Raw genomic sequence first — 24,582 nt, forward strand, 5'->3', positions numbered from 1 at the left:
CAAAGTCTCAGATAAACCCTTGTAACTTTAGGAAGTAAAGAATTTACATATATATATATATATATATATATATATATATATATATATATATATATATATATATATATATATATATATATATATATATATATATATATATATATGTACACCAGTCACATCAGGTCTACCAGACCTATGTAATAATATATGCAGTCTGCATTGTGGAACATGATGACAGATCTGCTTTAAGTCTGATCACGGTCCACCACTGACTTCAAGAATTAAAGAACTCTCTGTAAAAGGCCCCAAACCCTTTACCATGGCTACTGATACTGACAATCCCACAACCTGGCAAGAAAGTTCCTTTTTGGGCCAAGTCCGAACGTGGTGAATTACTCACTGAAAATCAGCAACAAATTACAGTCCAATAAACTTGGGCGAGGAAAACGCCAGTCATGTGTAGTGGAAAAAAACACCATGCTGCAGATGTTCAAGCCAACGGCACTTTTACTCTGTGGCAGTAAAGCAAAGGATTTTCACTACGGGTTTAACCCCTAAAATGCAGAAAGTTAATTCCATAGATTCTGCTGTGGAATCACTTTACTCTGGAGTCTCTGGACTTACCCAAATTGACATGGTCGTGTTAAAGGGGTGTAAGCAATCTTCTAAAAATCAGTGAAGGAACCAGAAATCACAGACATCACCAATGTGCTTTTGTCACATTGATCTATAAAGTACCAAGTGAGGAGTTGGAACCAAACCTCCTTAGATAAGAATACGAATTCCAAAAAATGGAATATTAGTACATCTGGTGTGAAATTTAGAGGATTCAAAATAGAGGGTTTGCCAAAAAGTTCGCTTTTACTGCTATGTTGAGTGATGGATTACCAAGCATGATAGGAGAAATGTGCTTACTGCCACCACGCGGCAGAAATGGCCAAAGATAAGAAAATGAAGCCTTGCTGACCAGTCAGCAGTTCGATGAGAGGGCAGTCCACTGTACCTGTCGCCTCCATTATTGTAGTGTCTAAAAAAGAACATTAAATTACAAACACTCTTTGCTCCAGAACCCCATTACAAATACCTTGAGAACCTAAACCATCTGTTTCTACTATAAAACTGCTCTCAGGCAAAAACATTCATTTTTTTTCACCCTCCCAAATGGCAGAAATAAAATCTGTTCAATACAAAATCTCAATCAGTTACCAAATACAACAAGCTGACAACACGTTCACCCAAAAGTCACGTAGTTCTTATGTAGAGACATTATAGAGTAGAAAGGAGTATGGAGGCTCAGTGAGGCACCTCGCCGAATATTGCAATAGATCCTACGCCCCCTAAGAAGGGCCGCGGTGTGGCGACTATGCAGCTGGTAAGGCTTCATAAGTGATCCACTGTGGTTGTGATCCTTGGTGGTCACGTTATTTTCCTTGCAGACAATGGGATCCAGACATACACAAACACGCAAGAAAATTGTAAAAATGAAAAGAGCACTTAACACAAAAAGTAGTTCAAGAAAAAGTCAATGGCAAATGTGCAGATACAAATGGCAGGCCGATGCCGCAGCCAAGTAGGAATTGTTCCCCATGGTGGAGACATCTCGGGGTCCTGCCTGGAGCAGCTCGTCCTGGTCGGAGCGTCCATTTAATGCTTGCTGGTGTATAGTGTCTCCTCCTCTGTGTCGGTTTCATCCTGGAACTCATTACTTAGGAGGGATTTCTTAGAGCCGGCAGACATCAGGCGGATTTCGTCCTCATAGTCATCGTTGTTTTGCCGCAGCCGATGGAATCCATCTTTGTGCCTATTGGACTTGATGGAGCAGACGCACCAGATGATGCAGGCCGTCAGAAGGAGAGCCGTCATTGTGGCTCCTAAAAACAAGCCACAAAGAATCCAGGTTAACAATAAGGGCAAGAACATTTACAGACATGTAATTAGCAATCCGACAGAACAATGGCAACTATTAGGCCATGTTCACATCCAGCATTTTTTCCTGCAAATTCAAAGCGGCTTTTGACAGAAACAGGAAAAGCTATGTGATTTCAGAAATCTCGTGGAAACGCTTCATCTGTTTTTCCCAGACTGAATTTGAGAACTGCAGTGTCCTTGAAACCTGAACCATGTCCATTCTTTCAGTATTTTTGCAATGATTTTTTTCACCCACAGAAGGCTAATAGAATGTAAAAAGGAAAGAAAAAAAAAAACACTGCAAAAATGCAACAAACATTTTCATGGTTTTTCATGGCATTTTTGGTGAATAAAATTAACTTTAGTAAACATGTACTGTAGACAAAACACATGTAATCAGCACCCAAACAACGCTACTAAACCGGGTGTTCTGAACGCAGCGCATACTGCCAGGAGGGCAGCCTTAGGGTAAAGCCACAAGCACAGATTTTACTACCTGCAGTAGACTCTGCATATTTTACTCTCTGCTACACTGAAACCTGCTGTGAAAAGCCAACAAAAACAGCGAGGGAGAAAAAAAAATAAAAAATAAATAAATAAAAAAGCATCACACGTGCTCACCTCACTCCCACTCCCTCAGTGCTCTGCTCCGGTCTCCTGTGCACCGAGTCTCGGTAGCAGAGCGATGAAATGGCACTGCGTCTACTGTCTCACACACTGGCGGAAGATGGAGCCGGCGGCCCCGACCTCCACCAATGGAGGATGCGGAGAACGGTCACAGCAGACGGCGAAGCGGACGGATGGTGGGCAGAGGAGGGCATGCTGTGGCCCATGGGCCACTTTTTCAGCCCTTCCGCTGTCTTGGTCTGAGGGTCGGCCTGGAACAGCCAGATGTGGCCTGAGGGCTGCAGGTTGCCCAGGTCAGCTGTAGAGCACAGTTGAGTCACTTAAGCTTGTTTCCATGACACAGGGAGGGTCAGAATTCTCCGAACAGTAGATGGGTGTAGCACGCCGACATCCACAGAAGACTTGTGGTTAGTTCTCCACCCGCCTGTCAAGTGCTTTAATAATGTTTGGAAGGCAAAGGGAGGTTACACCAAGTATTGATTTACTCATTCACCTCTAACACTACTAATTTTGAAGGCATTCTTACTCTGCAGCATTTTTTCCTGGATATAAAAAACACCCAATAAAAAAATCAAGAATAATTTCAGCACTTTTTGCACTTTAATGTCACCTATAATGTGTCCTAATCCAATTATGTAGATTTTGGAAAAACATAGCTGGGCTTGGATGTTTATCATTGTAACAGAAGTCTATAATCTTATCACCCTACCCCACCCACGTAGGTACAGGAGAACAGCTCTCCCCTAAAGCCCCCGTCACACTAAGCGAGGTCACTAGCGAGATCGCTGCTGAGTCACAAGTTTTGTGACACAACAGCGACCTCAGTAGCGATCTCGCTATGTTTGACACCTAGCAGCGACCAGGCCCCTGCTGCGAGATCGCTGGTCGTGTCGGAATGGCCTGGACCTTTTTTTGATCGTTGAGGTCCCGCTGACATCGCTGAATCGGTGTGTGTGACACGGATTCAGCGATGTCTTCACTGGTAACCAGGGTAAACATCGGGTTACTAAGCGATGTTTACCCTGGTTACCATCGTAAATGTAAAAAAAAAAAAAAAAACACTACATACTCACATTCCGGTGTCCGTCAGGTTCCTTGCCGTCTGCTTCCCGCACTGACTGACTGCCGGCCGTAAAGTGAAAGCAGAGCACAGCGGTTACCCGGGGACCTCGGCATCGTTGGTCGCTGGAGAGCTGTCTGTGTGACAGCTCCCCAGCGACCACACAGCGACGCTGCAGCGATCGGCATCGTTGTCTGTATCGCTGCAGCGTCGCTAAGTGTGACGGGGCCTTAAGTGATGAGAAAAGGGCCTTTGTGTGCAAGCTCAACAAGAAATAGGATAACTTTCTAATTTCACAATGAAAAACTAGTCATACCTGCAATTGTTACAACCAACTCCCTGGGCAGTCCAAATATACGATTATCCATGACAAAAATGATTTCTACCAGGCTGGCTGCATCATGCCTAACATGCACCTAAGAAGAAAAGTAAAGCAAGTCACAAAAAATAAGTGTGAATAAGGTCTAGAAATACATAAGGTAATAAGCAAAGCAGCAAATAAAAAGATGAACTTGAACTTCGATCTACAGTATCCCCAACCCAACCTCCAATGGACAAACCCTCCGCACTACTTCTGGAGTAATGGTTTGTCAGTATCAACCACAAACATTGTGTCGGCAAGGGTTTCATTGTAGTTTCAAATAGAAACATTTTCTTTTATTTTAATCAGAATTGGTAAAATAAGAAACCTTCAGATTGGAGCAAAACCACAACAAAAACTGGATTTTTGGGGTTCGTAATGGAGCATCTTTTGGCTTTGTCGTTAAATATTTGAATGTTCTCCTTTGGGATATGTTCACATGTTGCAGTCACATCATGCAAAAACATGTGAACACAGCCGACTGCCTAAATATTTTCCAAAGGGATTTGGAAGAGAAAGCTCAATGTTATCATGATTCCTAATTAGAGAAGCAGCTAGTCAACGCTAGTGAAACTTGTTGCACTGGAATCATACAGGCGATTTTTTTTTTCTTCACAAAGAACGAATTAGGCTACTTTCACACTAGCGTCGTACGACGCACAACGAATTGCGTCGTTGCGCAACACGACGCAACCATCGCACGACGGTTGCGACGTGTGGCAATGCGTCGCTAATGCTAGTCTATGGAGAAAAAACGCAACCTGCAAGCACTTTAGCAGGATGCGTTTTTTTCTACAAAACGACGCATAGCGACGTGTAGTGCAGTGCACGACGCTAGTGTGAAAGTAGCCTTAGAAAGTAATGGGAAATATTTATGATAAAACTTATTCTTCTTCCTTCCTGCTGAATCCATGTCTGGCTATGGCTAAAATACAAAGTTAAAATCTCCTTTACTTCTTTCAGCTGCGGGAAGAAATTTCATTTCTGGTCATTTTTATTTTTTTTTTACTTCCCTTATTCCAATACGCATATTTTTCCATAGACAAAGATACATAACAGCTTGTTTTGTCCAACTGAACAATACCATTCATTTTATAATGTACTGGAAAACGTGATTTTTTTTTTTTAATTTATTTATTTATTTTTTTTAACTGAGATGAAATAGTGGAATAAAAAAAACAAAAAAAAACAGCACTACCGCCAATGTTTTTATTGTGTTCATTGTGCAGTGAAAAATGATCAGGCAACATTATTTTCCAGGTCAGAATTATTGAGACTAGTAAGGTTTCAATTTTTCCTTGTTTTTTTGATTGGCGAACAGAGAATAGCAGATTTAAGAGTACGAATTTGTAGTACATACAACATTTTGGTTGATACTTATTGAATTCTGATCGAGAGACGTTGCATATTTTTATGGAGATCCTCAGTAGTGATGGGCGAACCCCTGGAAGTTCGGGGCCGGCTGGACAGTTTAAAAAAAAAAAAAAAAAAAGGTTTGGTTCGGACAGCGAGGCAAACACTACCTCTGATCGGCAGTATGATCATTACCACTGGTCCAATGACAGCATGAGCCCGCAGCTGTGACCAGAGGTAAAACGTTTACCTACAGTCACAGGCGTCGGCTGAAGGGGCCACTATTCCCATTAACCTACGCCTGCTGCCGATAATAACAGTTAGAGGAGGCGGCAGCTGATGGGAGTATTCATCAAACGGCGCCTTAACGACCGCCAATATGCCTTTTAACGGCGACAGTTAAGGGTACTTATTCCTCTGTGCCGCTTTTTAACGGCGCTGAGAAATAATGTTATAGCGGCCCCAGCGCCTGAAAATGATTCAGGTAGGTTTTTACCGTCCCCAGTGTTGCAATCACCAGTATTCACAGAATAACGGCAACATTTATTTCTTTCTTTCTTCACTGATATGATCTAGCACATCAAAGGAGAGAGAAATGGGGACCTCCGAGCCCCCCTGGTACCTCCTGCATCCGATTCTGTCCCCAGGCCTTCCGTGTCTTCTTCCGGGAAGAAAATGGCAGGCACATGCGCAGTGCGCCCGCCGAGATCTGCCACCCGGCAACAGGAGATTTTTCCTATTGGTTCATTTTGATCACCATGATAGGGTCGATCACTGTGATAGGGTCTATCATGGTGATCAACATAAAAAAATCAAACCCCCTTTATCACCCCCTTAGGTAAAAATAAAATTTAAAAAAATGTATTTATTTCCATTTTTCCGCTGGGGTTAGGGTTGTGTTGGGGTTAGGGATTTGTTAGGGTTGGAGTTAGAATTGGGGGTTTCCACTGTTTAGGTACATCAGGAGGTCTGCAAACACGACATGGCGCCGCCATTGATTCCAGCCAATCTTGAGTTAAAAAAAAAGTCAAACGGTGCTCCCTCCCTTCTGAGCCCTGCCATGCACCCAAACAGTGGCTTTACCCTATATATGGGGTATCGGCGTACTCAGGAGAAATTGCACAACAAATTTTGAGGTCTATTTCCTCCTGAAAAACCCTTGCGAAAATAAAAAAAGTTTGGTTCTAAAGTAAATTTTTGGTGAAAAAAGTAAAATGTTAATTTTTTCCACATTGCTTTAGTTCTCCTGAAGTACCTGAAGGGTTAATAAACTTCCTGAATGTGGTTTGCGCACCTTGAGGGGTGCAGTTTTTAGAATGGTGTCACTTTTGGGTATTTTCTGTTATATTGATTCCCCAAACTCACTTCAAATGTCAGGTGGTCTGTAAAAAAATGGTTTTGTATTTTTGGAAAAATAAGAAATCGCTGGTCAACTTTTAACCCTTATAACGTCGTAACAAAAAAAAAAAAATTATGTTTCCAAAATTGTGCTGATGTAAAGCAGACATTTGTGAAATGTCATTTATTAACTATCTTGTGTGACACAACTCTCTGATTTAAGAGCACAAAAATGAAAGTTTTGAAAATTGCAAAATGTTCAAAATTTTTGCCAAATTTCTGTTTTTTTTTCATAAATAAACGCAAGTCATATCGAAGAAATGTTACCACTAACATGAAGTACAATATGTCACGAAAAAACAATCTGACAATCAGTGGGATCTGTTGAAGCGTTCTAGAGCTATAACCTCATAAAGTGACAGTGGTCAGAATTGTAAAAATTGGCCCGGTCATTAAGTACCAAACTGGCTCTGTCACTAAGGGGCTAAACAAATAAATAAATAATAATAACAAAAAATGAGTGGGTTCCTCTGCATTTTTGATAACCGGCCAGGCAGCTGTCAGTTTTTCCTGGTAAGTTATCAGAAATACAGGGGAACCCAAGACATTTTTTTTTTTTTTTTTTAGTACAGCACAGCGATGATTATGCCGCCTGCTCTCACTGTTATTAGCGGCAGCAGGCGTACTCTGATAGGAATAGTCCCATCAGTCGATGCCTGTGACCGGAGATAAACTTTTTACCTCCAGTCACAGCTTCTGGTTCAAGCCGTCATCTGACAGTAAGGGAGCTGCAGCGCTCAGAAAGGTGGTAATGATTTTACCGCTGATAAGAGCCGCCGGTGTTTCTCGCCCTGTCATGCAGATGACAGCATGGGAAATACCCGATGTTCGGGGTGCCGAACCAGAGCAGTAACACGTACTTCCAGGTTTCCTGGTGAAGTCCGTGCCCGAACAGTAGGTGTTTGGTGCGGATTCGAACTTTACCGCTTGGGCTCGCCCATCTCTAATCCTCAGCTACTTAAACCTGATAAACATTTAAAGGAAGTAAACTAACTACAGACTTTTAGGCTATGTGCACACGTTGCGGATTGGGGTGCAGAATTTTCCACACAAAATCTGCATCTCCTGGCAGAAAACGCAGGTGCAGATTTGCCGTGGATTTTGTGCATTTTTGTTGCGGAATTGATGCGGATTTTCTGCGTTTTTTTGCCCCTGCGGATTTCTATAATGGAAGGGGTCAGAAATGATGCAGTTCCGCACAAAAGAAGTAGCATGCTACTTCTTTTGATCCGCAGCGGTTTTCATGCGGATTTTTCCGCACCATTAGCACAGCATTTATTTTTTTTCTATTGATTTACATTGTACTGTAAATCACTTTGCGGAACTGCAGTGTTTCTGCGCGAAAAAATCCGCTGCGGATCCGCAGAAATTCCGCATCGTGTGCACACAGCCTTAGGAAGAACGGATAGAAAATGTTCCCCCAGCTTTCAGTCCACCTCTGACAAAAGCCACATCAGTGGAAGTAATACCTGTGTGCGCTGCTGCTGGAATCCCTCAGCAATGGCGTTAATATTATGGAAACCTGGTGCAAGCAGAACATGGAAGTATCCGCCCTCCTTCGTGTACACTTTCATTCCTTCATTGAAAATAATTGTAGCTTTCGGAACAGGTTTTCCTTTCTCATCCTTTACGATGCCATGGACGCCTTTATGTACCTGAAAAGACAAAAAAAAAAAAGTTGTTAGTAGGTTCCCCTAAAGATATGCATACCACCACTACTGCGTGGCCTGTACCTTATATCTGAGCGTGGGCTACTACACCCACTAAACATGACAAAATAATCAGTATGGGAAATCCTCCGGGAAAAAAAGATGATGTAAACGTTCACAGCACAGAGGAGAAGCGGTGCTATACAACTGGGGAGCACACACTCGCCTGTCCTGCAGAGGTGAGCGGAGCGAGCGGGATTCAGTTCCTATCACTTATTGATGGAATCCTTTAAATCCGCCTTCTATTACACGTTCAATTTCCATTTACGTTACTGCTGGCTCTTGTTACCTTGCTTTTAACCCTGTGATATGCATAGTTTTACCTGAAGCTCTGAATAGTATTTTTTTTACCATTCTCCATAGTTTTTTTGCACTTTAGACTTTTGTTCTTAAAGAGTAACAGAATTTTTACTTATTATTTCATAAATCAACAGTACGCATAAGCAACACTGTAATATATGGGCACCAGCAGTATATATTAGCAATGTTGTAATAGACCTTATGAGTAGTGTTGAGCATTCAGATACCGCAAGTATCGGGTATCGGTATCAATGCAGAAATAGGCATCAGGACCTGAAATTACGTCATGGCTTGCTGTGATTGGTCGCGTCGCGGTCACATGGGCGGCACGCAACCAATCACAAGCCGTGACGTAATTTTAAAAATGCGCGCGTCTCCTGCCTCCCGTGACGTCACGGCTTGTGATTGGTCGCGTCGCCCATGTGACCGCGACGCGACCAATCACAAGCCGGAACGTAATTTTAAATTCCTGAATGCCTAGAATTAGGCATTGAGGACCTGAAAATTACGTCACGGCTTGCTGTGATTGGTCGCGTCGCGGCCACATGGGCGGCACGCGACCAATCACAAGCCGTGACGTCACGGAAGGAAGTAAAAGCGCGCATTTTAAGCAAAGAACGCTGCCGGTTCCCTCGGTGAGGTCCAGGCTGCGTCGGAGAGGTGAGTATAGCAATATTTTTTATTTTAATTCTTTCTTTTACACATTAATATGGATCCCAGGGCCTGAAGGAGAGTTTCCTCTCCTTCAGACCCTGGGAACCATCAGGGATACCGTCCGATACTTGAGTCCCATTGACTTGTATTGGTATCGGGTATCGGTATCGGATTAGATCCGATACTTTGCCGGTATCGGCCGATACTTTCCGATACCGATACTTTCAAGTATCGGACGGTATCGCTCAACACTACTTATGAGACAAATTTGCTTCCTTCTCCTTTTGCATTGATTTTTTACTCATTTCATGATTAAAATATGTATTCAGTGAAGACAGATTTTCACATTAAGGAAATAGAATTTAAAAAGCACAAACTGTCATCTTTTATGTCGAGGGAAGGAGTTTGAGGCAGACACTGAGTTTTTGCTGCAGTGCTCTTGAAATGATAGTTGCATATTTCTGCGTGAAACTTTATGAGCGCCATCTATCAACTCCTATCTCAGGAATGGGAGAATCTGTATTCATTGAAGACAGATTATCCCCATTAATTGAGAATTTTGAGAATGAAGAATAAGTCCAGGGGGAGAATAGAAACAGATTTTTCTAATAAGATATATTAAAAAGTTTCTTGATTAATGACAAAAAAAAAGGAATTAAAATGGTTACTCTTTAAAAGGTGTTGTCCACTACTAGGACATCCCCGTCTGAATCCCTGCATTTCCTTCCCAGTAAAATAATAAACACCTATACTCCCTCCGTTGCCGTTCCAGCAGTGTCTGCCCTGGCTTTCCTGGGGATTGCGTGACATTATGTCACACGATCCCTGCAGCCAATCAGAGCTGGCTTTTTTCTCCTCTCCTACAGGCATAATTGACATCTGGAGGAAGTAAGAGCTGCGGCTGCTCTCACTTTCTCCGGATGTCTTGATTTGTCTAAAGGAGTGAAGCCAGTAGTGATTATGTCATGTGATCCCTGTGATCAAGTCACAAGATCCCCAGGAGAGCCAGTGCTGACACTGCTAGATCGGCGCTGGCACCAGAGGGGAGTATAGCTGTTATTTTATTGGGGGGATACATAGGAGTTGTCAGAGTAGCGGACAAGCCCTATAAGCACTTTGAAGTGTGACATGTAACCAACGAAAGATATAACAAACAAATAACATTTTTAGTGACAGGGAAACCTTGGAAGTAAACACAGCCCTACCCACGAATCTTGCTCCCCAGACGTACCTCTACCAGCATGGCAAGAAGCGCTCTTTTGTTGTCCATCCACAGGGACTTCAGCTGCCCAGCACCAGGAAATAAGCAGCAACTCGTGTACACTGTGATCTCTGGGCAGTGACCATGGGTGACACTGAAATCCTGCAACCAAAAACCAAGCAAAACACATTTATGTCACAAAATGGCCCAGACAGTCTTTGTATTACATTAATGTCTTTATTTAAAATACCTGAGGGGCGTCCTGTCCCCAATCATTGGTACAAATGCAAAGGTAAACATTTAGATATTAAAATGATAAAGAAGGAAATCTCCACTACTGCGATTTCTTTTTAGAGCATTTGCTACAGGTGTACCTCAACAAAGCTTTATTGTCGCACTTTACCGTCAGGGTTTTACTCGCTTGGGTCATTCCAAGAATCATCCTCAGGGCGGTGGAGTCTGTGTCCATTTTGTACTGACTCCGAAAATATAGATTAAATTGGGTTCAGTGCAGGATGTGCTGTAAATGTTTTCAGAAGAATTTGGGAAAGGTATGAAATGTCCTATAAAAGTCTGTTCTGTTCCTGATCTAAGGATCTTGGCTTTTGGTTGAGATGAATCTGTGCTGCACTTTATGTACATGCTCAGTAGTGACCAGTGCTGTGGGGTCGGAGTCAGAGTTGGAAGTCAGGGAAAATCAGGAGTCGGAGTCAGATCGGAGGTTTGGCTTACCGACTCCATAGTCCTGATTATACTCATGGCAAAAGTCCTAAAGTGCTACTGATAGCAATTTTAAACGAATTTGCATGACTTCGAGCATAAAAAAAATAATACCTTTATCTTTTTTTTCTTCCCCTTGTTGCCAATAGGGGAGGGTTCCGTTGACAATACAGTCCATTCTTACTTCCCTTGCTGGAGAAGACTTCTTAGCTCTACTGCCATGCTACCACAGATCTGCTCCGACCCGGAGAAGCAGGCTGTCCTGCCGCGCATAGAGTAGCAGGAGACCGACTGTACAAAAGGAGTGAGCATGTGTGTCCACCAGCCCTCACATCAAGGTAATCTGTCACCAGGTTTCTACCACCTAATGTGAGAGCAGCATAATGTAGAGGCAGAGACCTCGACTCCACATTGCTGCAGTTTTGATAAAATCATTGTTTTATCAACAGGAGATAATCACTGAAGGACTAGAACACCTGTGGCCATGGAGTCATCCATATTGATTAGTTCTATATAACCCTGCCCCCACCACTGCCTATGCACAGTGTACACAGAAAGCTGCAAATCAGTGGTGTGGGTGGGTTATACAGAGCTCAGCATTCAGAGAATTGCAGCAGATTTAACAGGGATTTTATCAAAACTGCAACAAACAACCCAGTAAGTGATACAATGCTGCAATCAGGGTCTCTGCCCCTACATCCTGCAGGTCTCAGATGGGGCAGTAAAAACCTGGTTATGGATTCCCTGTAGGTGGACATGAATATAGCTATAAACTTTGACCATCAAACTGTAAATGTAATAACGGCAAGGGAGCATTTTTTTTTTTTACATACTGTAAATGGCAAACAATTTTTATGATTGATACAAGGAATTTGATGCTTAATGGTGGTATAATCAGCCTAAATGTATAAAGAGTTAAGCCATGCCGGTGAGAATTACCTTCATGCTGCCTTGATGCCCTCTCCATTCAGCGCCACTGATCACTCCTCCAGGAATATTCTCATCTATAGCAAAATACAAAAATACATAGTACAACAACGTGTGTCTCCAGAGTACGGCAACACAAGCAAACTAAGACTAATCTACATCATCATCTATACTAACCAGACTTGTTAGGGCATCCTGGGTGTCCCAGATGAATTGTAGGGTGGCTATTTGCATAGACCGAGGCTAAATGTTTTAAAGTATCTTTATTCTCCACTGTTGAAAGGAAAAAATATTTTGCAATAAACAGACATTTCTAATATACTCTTTTCTCACGCTTTCAAGAGCTCTACTTGCTGTTATTCAGTAAGAACATTCAATATGTATAATGTGACACAGGCAGATTTTTATCCACACTAATAGAGATCATGACAACCATGGAAAACTGGTCAAGAAAGATTGGATAATTGTTTAACTTATTACACAAAGAATTATTTACTTGCTGAATCCTTATTACTACCTGAGAATTGAAGATGCCATAAAATGTAATTCAAGAAATTTGTTCCACTAGATGGCGATATGCCCCCCCATCTCACCTATGTGCACCGGGTTATCATATGGGTAGGTAACCAGCATGGAGCCCCCGTCTAAAACCACAGAAAGGGTGAAATCCTGCTTCAAGATTAAATTGTCAATGACCACATTGGTTTCCTTTTCCCTTTCTCCAATAGGGCCAGAAGAGTTACCTAGGAAAGGGGAACAAAAGATCGACAATATATGTGTGTGTTTTAAATACAAAGGTTGTGCCAACATCACAATTATATCTGTTTAAAAAATAGAAACTAGTCATTTACACACATTAAAAATAAAGTGGCCGTGTCCACCCATTCCTGACTACGCCTGCCCCTTGCTCCCCTCGCTGACTGCACCCGCCCCTAGCTCCCCTTTCTGACGGCACTCTCCCTCTCCTCTTACTGACTGCGCCTACCCTCCTCTTACTGACTGTACCCGCCCCCGCCCCTTACTGACTGCGCTTGCCCCCCCTTACTGACTGCGCCGCCTCCCTCCCCTTACTGAAGGCACTCACCCCCCCTCCCTCTTACTGACTGAGCCTACCCTCCTCTTACTGACTGTGCCCGCCCCCTCCCCTTACTGACTGCGCTTGCCCCCCTCCCCTTACTGACTGTGCTGTCTCCCTCCCCTTACTGAAGGCACTCGCCCCCCCCTCCTGTTACTGACTGCGCTCGCCTCCCTCCCCTTACTGACTGCGCTCGCCTCCCTCCCCTTACTGACTGCGCTCGCGTCCCTCCCCTTACTGACTGCGCTCGCGTCCCTCCCCTTACTGACTGCGCTCGCCTCCCTCCCCTTACTGACTGCGCTCGCCTCCCTCCCCTTACTGACTGCGCTCGCCTCCCTCCCCTTACTGACTGCGCTCGCCTCCCTCCCCTTACTGACTGCGCTCGCCTCCCTCCCCTTACTGACTGCCCTCGCCTCCCTCCCCTTACTGACTGCGCTCGCCTCCCTCCCCTTACTGACTGCGCTCGCCTCCCTCCCCTTACTGACTGCGCTCGCCTCCCTCCCCTTACTGACTGCGCTCGCCTCCCTCCCCTTACTGACTGCGCCCGCCTCCCTCCCCTTACTGACTGCGCCCGCCTCCCTCCCCTTACTGACTGCGCCCGCCTCCCCTTACGGACTGCGCCCGCCTCCCTCCCCTTACTAACTGTGCCCGCCTCCCTCCCCTTACTGACTGCGCCGCCTCCCTCCCCTTACTGACTGTGCCCGCCTCCCCTTACTGACTGTGCCCGCCCCTTCCCTCCCCTTACTGACTGCGCCCGCCTCCCTCCCCTTACTGACTGCGCTAACCTCCCTCCCCTTACTGACTGCGCCGCCTCCCTCCCCTTACTGACTGCGCCGCCTCCCTCCCCTTACTGACTGCGCCGCCTGCCTCCCCTTACTGACTGCGCTCGCCTCCCTCCCCTTACTGACTGCGCTCGCTCCCTCCCCTTACTGACTGCGCTCACCTCCCTCCCCTTACTGACTGCGCCACCTCCCTCCCCTTACTGACTGCGCCCGCCTCTCTCCCCTTACTGACTGTGCCCGCCTCCCTCCCCTTACTGACTGTGCCCGCCTCCCTCCCATTACTGACTGCGCCGCCTCCCTCCCCTTACTGACTGCGCCGCCTCCCTCCCCTTACTGACTGTGCCCGCCTCCCCTTACTGACTGCGCCGCCTCCCTCCCCTTACTGACTGTGCCCGCCTCCCCTTACTGACTGCGCCGCCTCCCTCCTCTTACTGACTGTGCCCGCCTCCCCTTACTGACTGTGCCCGCCCCTTCCCTCCCCTTACTGACTGTGCCCGCCTCCCTCCCCTTACTGACTGCGCCCGCCTCCCTCCCCTTACTGACTGTGCCGCCTCCCTCCCCTTACTGACTGCGCCGCCTGCCTCCCATTTCTGACTGCACTCGCCTCCCTCCCCTTACTGACTGCGCTCGCCTCCCTCCCCTTACTGACTGTGCCCGCCTCCCTCCCCTTACTGACTGTGCCCGCCTCCCTCCCCTTACTGACTGTGCCCGCCTCCCTCCCCTTACTGACTGTGCCCGCCTCCCTCCCCTTACTGACTGTGCCCGCCTCCCCTTACTGACTGCGCCGCCTCCCTCCCCTTACTGACTGCGCCGCCTCCCTCCTCTTACTGACTGTGCCCGCCTCCCCTTACTGACTGTGCCCGCCCCTTCCCTCCCCTTACTGACTGCGCCCGCCTCCCTCCCCTTACTGACTGCGCCCGCCTCCCTCCCCTTACTGACTGCGCCCGCCTCCCTCCCCTTACTGACTGCGCCGCCTGCCTCCCATTTCTGACTGCACTCGCCTCCCTCCCCTTACTGACTGCGCTCGCCTCCCTCCCCTTACTGACTGTGCCCGCCTCCCTCCCCTTACTGACTGTGCCCGCCTCCCTCCCCTTACTGACTGTGCCCGCCTCCCTCCCCTTACTGACTGTGCCCGCCTCCCTCCCCTTACTGACTGTGCCCGCCTCCCCTTACTGACTGCGCCGCCTCCCTCCTCTTACTGACTGTGCCCGCCTCCCCTTACTGACTGTGCCCGCCCCTTCCCTCCCCTTACTGACTGCGCTCGCCTCCCTCCCTTACTGACTGTGCCCGCCTCCCTCCCCTTACTGGCTGCGCTCACCTCCCTCCCCTTACTGACTGCGCCGCCTCCCTCCCCTTACTGACTGTGCCCGCCTCCCCTTACTGACTGCGCCGCCTCCCCTTACTGACTGCGCCGCCTCCCTCCTCTTACTGACTGTGCCCGCCTCCCTCCTCTTACTGACTGTGCCCGCCCCTTCCCTCCCCTTACTGACTGCGCTCGCCTCCCTCCCCTTACTGACTGTGCCCGCCTCCCTCCCCTTGCTGGCTGCGCTCACCTCCCTCCCCTTACTGACTGCGCCGCCTCCCTCCCCTTACTGACTGTGCCCGCCTCCCCTTACTGACTGCGCCGCCTCCCTCCTCTTACTGACTGTGCCCGCCTCCCTCCTCTTACTGACTGTGCCCGCCCCTTCCCTCCCCTTACTGACTGTGCCCGCCTCCCTCCCCTTACTGGCTGCGCTCACCTCCCTCCCCTTACTGACTGCGCCGCTCTCTCCCCTTACTGACTGCGCAGCCTGCCTCCCATTTCTGACTGCGCCCGCCACAGAACTAGTGAGGTTCAGTTCTCTGGGAGAAGGTGGATGATTCTGTACAGTATCTGAATGGTGCTTGGAGCCTTGTGCTCAGATCTGCAGGATTTCGGACAGACTCATCAGATCATTGCCTGTTTTTATCTTGTCAAGTTGCCAGTCCATTGAATACAATGAGAGATATTTTTCTTATAAATCCTCTTGAACAGATTCACAAACATGGGGAATAATTTCAACAATTTAATCCCAATAAGCAGTAAATCATTGAGACTAAAATCAGGTGACATTTTCCATCTTCAACCATGAGTCTGAGCTTCACTACATGCAGAAGATTGTTACCATATATAGCAGAAATATTGGACGAAGATGGACGAAGCTGGTTTGAAAGAGGCAAAAAAGTTTAAAAAAAAACAAAAACAAAAAAAACATTTGCGCCACTTAAAAATTAAATTTGGCGACATTTGAAGGTGTTTAAAGCCAGAATTCATGAATTGGGCCCCGAGATGTTTCAATTTTGTTACTGATAAAGTTGAGAACGGTTTACGCGATAGGTAATATAGTGAATATCGTTAATCTGCTGTGGATGGCTCAGCGACACAATGGCTGCAATGGAGAAAATAAAAGCACATTGGTTTTGTATTACAGCTAAATGAGACAAGCAACACAAGTCTAAGGAACGGCGCTGACACTGCGCCTGATCAGGAAGGCGAAGGGATGGAGAATAAATGAAGCATCGAGGGCAAAATATTATTGTGGACACGTCAGTGTGCTCTCCCAGAATTGTAAGCTTTGTGCAGGTTTTATGTGGCTTTGTTTTATTTTTGGAGTGGTCCTACTATAGGAAGAGCACAACTTCGCCAGGCACGACCTTGTGGAGTCTTTCATTGCTCATATTCAGGAATACTGGGAGTTTTACAGCAGAGTCAGCAGTCAGGCGGATTTCCAAAAATACCCGACTAGTCACACTAAAAATAACCCAGACAAATGAAAATGCATCATCAGGAAGAATGGAGAGCTCCTTACTGATGAAGTCCGTGTCCAGATCCTTGCCGTTGGCATTGGCTTGACCTATCTTCGAGGTGCAATCCTTCTCCGTCGCTCTCTCGCGCCCATCTGGGTTCACCAATGGCACAATAACTATTCTCGTTCGGTCAATGAGCTAAAAATACAAAACAAGTATAAATAGAATCTGTGTAACAGACACTGGTGCGGCTCCTAATGCTGCGGCCAGAAGGTCTCTAAGAGAACACACACTCAGAAAACAACTAGTGACATTGGGTATTCCTTACAAATATCTATCTACACACTTGCATGTGACATAGGTATCTAGGCTGTTATATCCAGCTTCACCTCTGAAGGATTTTTTCTAACATATAAAGGCATCATCTGGTAAATAACTTGTGGATTAGTGAGGGTTAAACGGCTCAGACCCCAGCGATCCAGATAAGGGGTAAAATAACATATCCTACCAAAATGGAGAGGGGGCTGCACATTGCATCACAACTCTGTCTATTCTCCATGGGACGACTGCAGATTGCCTTCTTGTAGTCCCATGAAGAATAAAGCAGAACTGTACCACTCCATTCTGGCAGCAGAAATTTATAGCCCAGTTCCTGGGGGTTTCAGCGATTAGACCACAACAGATCTGCAAGGGATTTTCTATTGTATGGATAAGTAATAACATCACGTTGGGAACAATGGGCGAGCATACTCATTTCTTATAAGAAAGGCATGGAAAACTCCTGTAAAGGGTAACTCCCATCTTCAGAAAGTGATTGTAAAAACAACCACTGTTGCAATTTATTGCTTATTAAAATGTGCAAAATTTGCAGCCTTTTGAGATGTTAACACTTTACTTTTTTTCTGTTTACAGCTCATTGCCATGGAGACCGACCACCACTTGTAGCAAACAGAACATGCACAGTGCTTACACGCTCTTTGCTATTAAGCTTGTAAGCACCGCTATGAAGTCGGCCAGGATCGCAAGTAGTGTGTGCGATTCAATCCCAATTCCGGGCATCTTAACTGCAGTGCTTATAACCTAGACTGTAGCGGTGGTCATCTCAGACAACACGCTGTAAGAAAAGTGTTAAGATCTCAAAAACGGCTGCAAGTTTTAACAAACCCTACATTGCAAAAGTGTTTGTTTTTATAAGCACTGTCTGACCATATCCATCTATCAAGATGGGAATGGCCCTTTAATTCTATGAAACTGAAAAGTGGCGTCAAATCTAGAGAAGTAGGAGGACCTCTGCCTTAGTGCTGGACTGATAACAGATATACTTCCTTACATATACATTAAACAGTAAAGCGGTTCAATCACCACATTTAACAATATAAACTGCATTCATTAATAAATAGATTTCAGTTCTGGATTAGACAGATGTACTTACGTTAAAAACACATGTCACAATGTGCATTTTTCCTTAATGCCTCTCCTTGCGCACCCTAAAGGCCCACTGACCCCAGCGGTGGCACTTCAGGATACCGCGCCAGCCGAGGCAGGGAACCCCCGCTGCCTGAATTGGACTGACCGGCCCTGGCATCCCACGGCGAATGCTTCTGGTACAGGTATGCCTTCAACCGGAACTGTAGGTCCCACATCAAGGACAGGAAACCAACTGATGCAAGAGAGAGGTACCACGCTTTTTATCTGTAGGTTTCCGGTCCTTGAAGGGCGGATCCCCTCTGTCCGTGGTGCAGTCATGGGGGGGGAAGGAGAAAATGAACAGCTAATGAGTGTATTTACGCTCTACCCACCCACCCGGCCTGACAGCTTGTACTGAGAAGGGTGAGACGCCAGCAGCAGCAGGGAGGCAGTACACTGAAGAGCCGTTTCTGATATGGATTTTCAAAGTCTGTATAAACAGCCTCGCCAGCTCTAAAATCTATTAAATAAAGCATGCAGGGTTACATTTTGATATCGGATTACAGATTAACTTTATTGACTGTCAATTAGTAGTTTCAGCTTATTCTTTATAGCCCAATTAAAGTTCTATAAGTATGTGCACACAATACGTGTTTGCAGCAGAAATTTCTGCAACATTGCTTGCCAAGAAAAACGATGTGCAAAATACACGTTTTTCTTGCGTTTGTGGCAAATTTTTCCCCATTCATTAGTTTGGGGGAAATCCACAGCAAAAACGCTGAAAGAACTGACATGATGCAAATTGAGATCTGCTGTGCATGAGACTCCATGAATAGATATATTGTTAGCGTTTCTCTGCAAATACAGCTTTACAGCACGTACACTCTGCAACGCACATATACAGCACAGCTACATCATAAACACACACTTGGTTAAACTACAACATGTTCAGCTACATTAAACCACACACAGCTCTGAAAGAACACAGACAGACTATACATTATAACAATTTGAAGTTGCTTCCTAGAACCTGAAGCTTTCCCTCGTGCCCTGCAGGGATCAGACAGATCAGTGTGGGGCAGGCGAGCTGTATCTGCATTCTCCTTGATCACAGGCACCTGCCTTAAGACTATAACCTTTTCCTAATCACCTTTTAGCAAGATTTTTTCCTTTTTTAAAAAGTGCATCTCATAATCCAAAAAAATACTGCATATTGTGCGGCGAAAACTACAGAGACATAAGTACTCTGCTTTGGCCTAGTCCACACATCCCATAATAACACCAGTCTCACCTTCGTAATCGCGCCGTTCTTTTTATAATTCAAGCAAAGGAATTCTGCAAAAGTCAAAAGCAACTCTGTGCCGACTGGAGAGTTTCCATGAACACCGGCAACGAATCTGATCTTTGGCTCGTCTGGTTCTGAAACGTTTGGTTTATTTGATATTTCCAAGGACCAAATGTAACGATATTCAACACTCTGACCTAACCTAAGAATAAGCACAGAGCTGGATCAATGCTGGGATAAGGCAAGGAGAATACGCACAGGCAAGACTAAAGCTGATCTTAGTAATTTATCAAACAGAGCAATAACAGACCAAAAATGTGAAGGAACATAATGGCATCTTATACAGAAAGGTTGCCGCCAGCTGGCATGGATAGCGAGACCCTGTTATGCCGCACCCCACTATTATTTCCTATTGCATACTCTTTGATTTCTAAGATAGGTTTCTGAGTGAACATTGTCAGCCACGTGTACACTACAATGAGTATATTTCTTATTTTTAGAATCACATGGTTTGCTTTTTTAACCATACACGGCACGAGCCACCCTTCTACTTCTTCATGGGTCGAGCCTAGCATTGCCATATAGTCCGTGAACCTACATTAAGATACAGCGACCACTGTTCTGGACATCTCAGATTCGAGTTTACATTGGCACTATCTTATGACAGTAGCACTTAACTGGTCTCTGTACTTTGAGACAACTAATTGTCAATTCTCCTGCTCGCTTGTCTGTCTGAACTGTATACGGTCATTACAGAGGCAGACCAGTCCATTGGAGAAAGGCAGGCATACTGCATGACAAGACGTTCTAGTACAGATAGTGCTGGCAGAATGATAAAGAAAAATTGCTCACTCATGAGCAGAGGATTGTTACAGAGCATGAGAATGGTGTCAGTTTTTGGACACATTGAACGTATATGTGTACCAAAAGCAGTTTTAATTTGATGTGAAGCATTAAGACCGTGGTTTTCTACAGGTTTTGTGTGAAAGGAAGAAGTAGCTTTACTTTAAACCATGTCTAATGTCCAGATATCTTTCTACATAACATCAGCAATATGAATAATACCTGGTGAGTTTAGTAATGGTTGGATAGTTGAGATTCAGCCCGCGTAGCGACTCGGAGAGGTCATGATAAGGCCGATAGCGGTACAGGTCGATATCACTAGAGGTGGACAGCAGCAGGTGCTCGAGACCATTCTCTGCCGAAAGATCCTTAATTAGGGTCTCAAACTCCTGTGTGGTGGGGTCCGGCTTCTCTGGCTCCATCACTGACACTTTTCCTTTATCTTCTTTGTGTATATCTGCACCGGAGCGAATAAGTGTAAAGTTCATCACCAACGCGCCATCTTCTGTCACATTGAGCATTTTTGTAACAGGAACATATCTAAAGAGGAAAAAAACAAACAGATATGATGGTGCTGAGGTTAAGGTGCTAACAAGAATCAAGGTCACAGATTTACTGCCCTAAACCGCCGTGATGGCGTCTTATCCTTGGGGCGAGTCATTCTTAATCAGTTTGTGATGAAATCCGCTCATGCAGATCAAAACCATTTTACTTTAATGTCTCTATTGTGGTACAGAAAAGACATAACACGGATAACTAGAGATAAGTACCCTCTCGCAGAGGCCGTGACTTTATACGATCCTGGGACCAGCAATCTCCAGTAATCCCCAGCCTTGTCAGAGGTCACCGGGTGATTAATGTCCGCTACACTGATGGTTGCATTGAAAATGCCTCTTCCATCTGTGGCGTCCAGCACAAATCCTTTGATGCCCTTGTGTACCTAAACGGGAATCCAAGTTAGAGTCTCGCACATAATATCTGGCGATAGACGAGCGGTTAGTATGGACCCACCTGCTGCAGGAACTCCAGCAGCGACCTGCGGTTGCTTTCCCAGTAAGTGGGCAGCTCTGGGGCCATGGGATATTTCACACATCCCAACTCAATCGTCACCTCAAAGCAGTTAGTATTCAGGTAGTTCCAGTCCTGCATCCCACCTACAACACAACAGGAAAAGGAGGACCCACCATAGGTCCAATCATTGCAATCATTTATGCTACAGGGGATTACAGACCATTACCCCGAATGGAACAATTTACTCCCCAAAATACTGTAAGTGCCAAACTTATACAGGGCGCTTCCGGAGCCCCCTTTACACATACATACTGTTCTTTTAGCTTTTTCATACATATATTTAGCATCATCTCAATCCATCCTACAAAACAAATTATTATCAGTTATGTAATATGTTGTCACCGATTACTAACCAATGATAATCAGCAACCAACCCCAGCGACACCACCACAACCAACCACCATATCCAACCACCACAGGCAGCATAATCACCATAACCAACACAACCACCAAAACAATCACCACCACAACCAGCCAACCAACAACACAACCAACCACAACAAGCAGCATAACCACCATAACCAACAGCACAACCCCCAAAACAATCACCATAACCACCTGAAGCAGCATAATCACAACCAGCACCACAAACAACCACAACCAACATAACCACCATATCCAACAGCACAACCCCCAAAACAATCACCACCACAACCAGCCAACCATACCAACCAACAACACAACCAACCAACCACAACAAGCAGCATAACTGCCATAACCAACAGCACAACCCCCAAAACAATCACCACAACCAGCCAACCATACCAACCAACAACACAACCAACCACAACAAACAGCATAACCATCTGAAGGAGCATAATCACAACCAGCATCACAAACAACCACAACCAACATAACCACCATATCCAACAGCACAACCCCCAAAACAATCACCACCACAACCAGCCAACCAACACCACAACCAACCAACCACAACAAGCAGCATAACCACCATAACCAACAGCACAACCCCCAAAACAATCAACACCAACCACCTGAAGCAGCATAATCACAACCAGCACCACAAACAACCACAACCAACATAACCACAATATCCAACAGCACAACCCCCAAAACAATCACCACCACAACCAGCCGCCATCCACAACAAGCAGTATAACCAGCATAACCAACAGCACAACCCCCAAAACAATCAACACCACCAACCACCTGAAGCAGCATAATCACAACCAGCATCAAAACCAGCCAACCACACCAACCAACACAGCCATAACCAGCATAACTACAACAATCAACCACCACAAGCAGCATAATCACCATAACAGCACAACCCCCAAAACAATCACCATAACCATCTGAAGCAGCATAATCACAACCAGCACCACAAACAACCACAACCAACATAACCACCATATCCAACAGCACAACCCCCAAAACAATCACCACCACCACAACCAGCCAACCATACCAACCAACAACACAACCAACCACAACAATCACCATAACCACCTGTAGCAGCATAATCACAACCAGCACCACAACCACAACCAACATAACCACCATATCCAACAGCACAACCCCCAAAACAATCACCATAACCATCTGAAGCAGCATAATCACAACCAGCACCACAACCACAACCAACATAACCACCATATCCAACAGCACAACCCCCAAAACAATCACCATAACCATCTGAAGCAGCATAATCACAACCAGCACCACAACCACAACCAACATAACCACCATATCCAACAGCACAACCCCCAAAACAATCACCATAACCACCTGTAGCAGCATAATCACAACCAGCACCACAACCACAACCAACATAACCACCATATCCAACAGCACAACCCCCAAAACAATCACCATAACCATCTGAAGCAGCATAATCACAACCAGCACCACAAACAACCACAACCAACATAACCACCATATCCAACAGCACAACCCCCAAAACAATCACCACCACCACAACCAGCCAACCATACCAACCAACAACACAACCAACCACAACAATCACCATAACCACCTGTAGCAGCATAATCACAACCAGCACCACAACCACAACCAACATAACCACCATATCCAACAGCACAACCCCCAAAACAATCACCACCACCACAACCAGCCAACCATACCAACCAACAACACAACCAACCAACCACAACAAGCAGCATAACCGCCATAACCAACAGCACAACCCCCAAAACAATCACCACAAACAGCCAACCATACCAACCAACACCACAAGCAACCAACCACAACAAGCAGCATAATCACAACCAGCACCACAAACAACCACAACCAACATAACCACCATATCCAACAGCACAACCCCCAAAACAATCACCACAACCAGCCAACCATACCAACCAACAACACAACCAACCACAACAAGCAGAATAACCACCATAACCAACAGCACAACCCCCAAAACAATCAACACCAGCTCAACCACCTGAAGCAGCATCACAACCAGCCAACCACAAGCAGCATAACCACCATAACCAACAGCACAACCCCCAAAACAATCAACACCACCACAACCACCTGATACAGCATAATCACAACCAGCCTCAAAACCAGCCAACCACACCAACCAACAACACAGCAATAACCAGCATAACTAGCACAACCATCAAGCACCACAAGCAGCATTAACCACCATCACAACCCCCAAAACCACCAGCTGAACCAACATAACCACAATCAACCACAACAACTCACAACCACCTAATGGCTTCTTACCTGGGACATTATACCAGTTTGCCCCATTGGTGATACCTTGAGGGAAATTCTCATTGGGATAGATCTCCTTACATGGACTGCCAGTGAACATCTTACGATTTTCCTATGAAAAACACAAAAAGTACTTTAAAAAATGAAAACTACCTTCACAAACACCTTTTTTAGGATACTGTTTCTCTCCCCACACAACACATACACCCAATATTGCGGCCTGCAGAAATCTGTTGTACAACTTAAAGCACTTTTTTTGGTACATGTGCATTAATTTAATGAATAACTCATGGACCCCTTACAATCAATTTGTCATTTCACGTGTCCTTCATTTTTATGGATCAATTGTGAGGAAATAAAAACAAATTCGCCCATTGTAGTGATTGGGTATGTCAAATAAATGGATGGGACTCTATTCGAATGCTGTCCGTTTTTTTTAATGTAAAAATG

At 45.4% G+C, this 24,582-nt stretch overlaps 2 protein-coding genes across 2 annotated transcripts in view; both read right to left on the minus strand.

The window, feature by feature from the left end:
* Positions 1 to 461: 461 nt before the first annotated feature.
* CPD (carboxypeptidase D) overlaps positions 462 to 24,582 on the minus strand; it is a 91,589-nt gene continuing 67,468 nt past the window's right edge. Inside the window, exons 9-21 of the mRNA XM_077294273.1 lie at positions 24,142 to 24,244; positions 21,367 to 21,509; positions 21,126 to 21,295; positions 20,578 to 20,895; positions 19,519 to 19,714; positions 16,883 to 17,018; positions 12,791 to 12,940; positions 12,375 to 12,470; positions 12,210 to 12,274; positions 10,581 to 10,712; positions 8,156 to 8,341; positions 3,891 to 3,990; positions 462 to 1,850 (exon numbers count right to left, since the gene is read on the minus strand). Coding sequence (XP_077150388.1) covers positions 1,624 to 1,850; positions 3,891 to 3,990; positions 8,156 to 8,341; positions 10,581 to 10,712; positions 12,210 to 12,274; positions 12,375 to 12,470; positions 12,791 to 12,940; positions 16,883 to 17,018; positions 19,519 to 19,714; positions 20,578 to 20,895; positions 21,126 to 21,295; positions 21,367 to 21,509; positions 24,142 to 24,244 — 2,022 coding nt within the window. The 3' untranslated portion in view covers positions 462 to 1,623. The remainder of the gene's footprint in view (positions 1,851 to 3,890; positions 3,991 to 8,155; positions 8,342 to 10,580; positions 10,713 to 12,209; positions 12,275 to 12,374; positions 12,471 to 12,790; positions 12,941 to 16,882; positions 17,019 to 19,518; positions 19,715 to 20,577; positions 20,896 to 21,125; positions 21,296 to 21,366; positions 21,510 to 24,141; positions 24,245 to 24,582) is intronic.
* Positions 22,180 to 23,395, minus strand: LOC143815240 (uncharacterized). The gene is made up of 2 exons (XM_077294274.1): positions 22,597 to 23,395; positions 22,180 to 22,421 (listed from the first exon to the last, which is right to left on the minus strand). Exons 1-2 carry the CDS (start codon positions 23,278 to 23,280, stop codon positions 22,317 to 22,319), a joined length of 789 nt encoding a protein of 262 aa, XP_077150389.1. The 5' UTR covers positions 23,281 to 23,395; the 3' UTR covers positions 22,180 to 22,316.

This window comes from Ranitomeya variabilis, chromosome 3 (genome assembly GCF_051348905.1).
Source record: "Ranitomeya variabilis isolate aRanVar5 chromosome 3, aRanVar5.hap1, whole genome shotgun sequence".
Lineage (NCBI taxonomy): Eukaryota > Metazoa > Chordata > Amphibia > Anura > Dendrobatidae > Ranitomeya > Ranitomeya variabilis.

Coding starts and splice junctions, on each gene's coding strand:
- LOC143815240 (XM_077294274.1), bottom strand. CDS start 23,280: ATGCTGCTTCAGATGGTTATGGTGATTGTTTTGGGGGTTGTGCTGTTG. Junction 22,422..22,596: donor TTGTGATTATGCTGCTTCAG/GTGGTTGGTGGT, acceptor ATGCTGCTTCAG/GTGGTTGGTGTTGATTGTTT.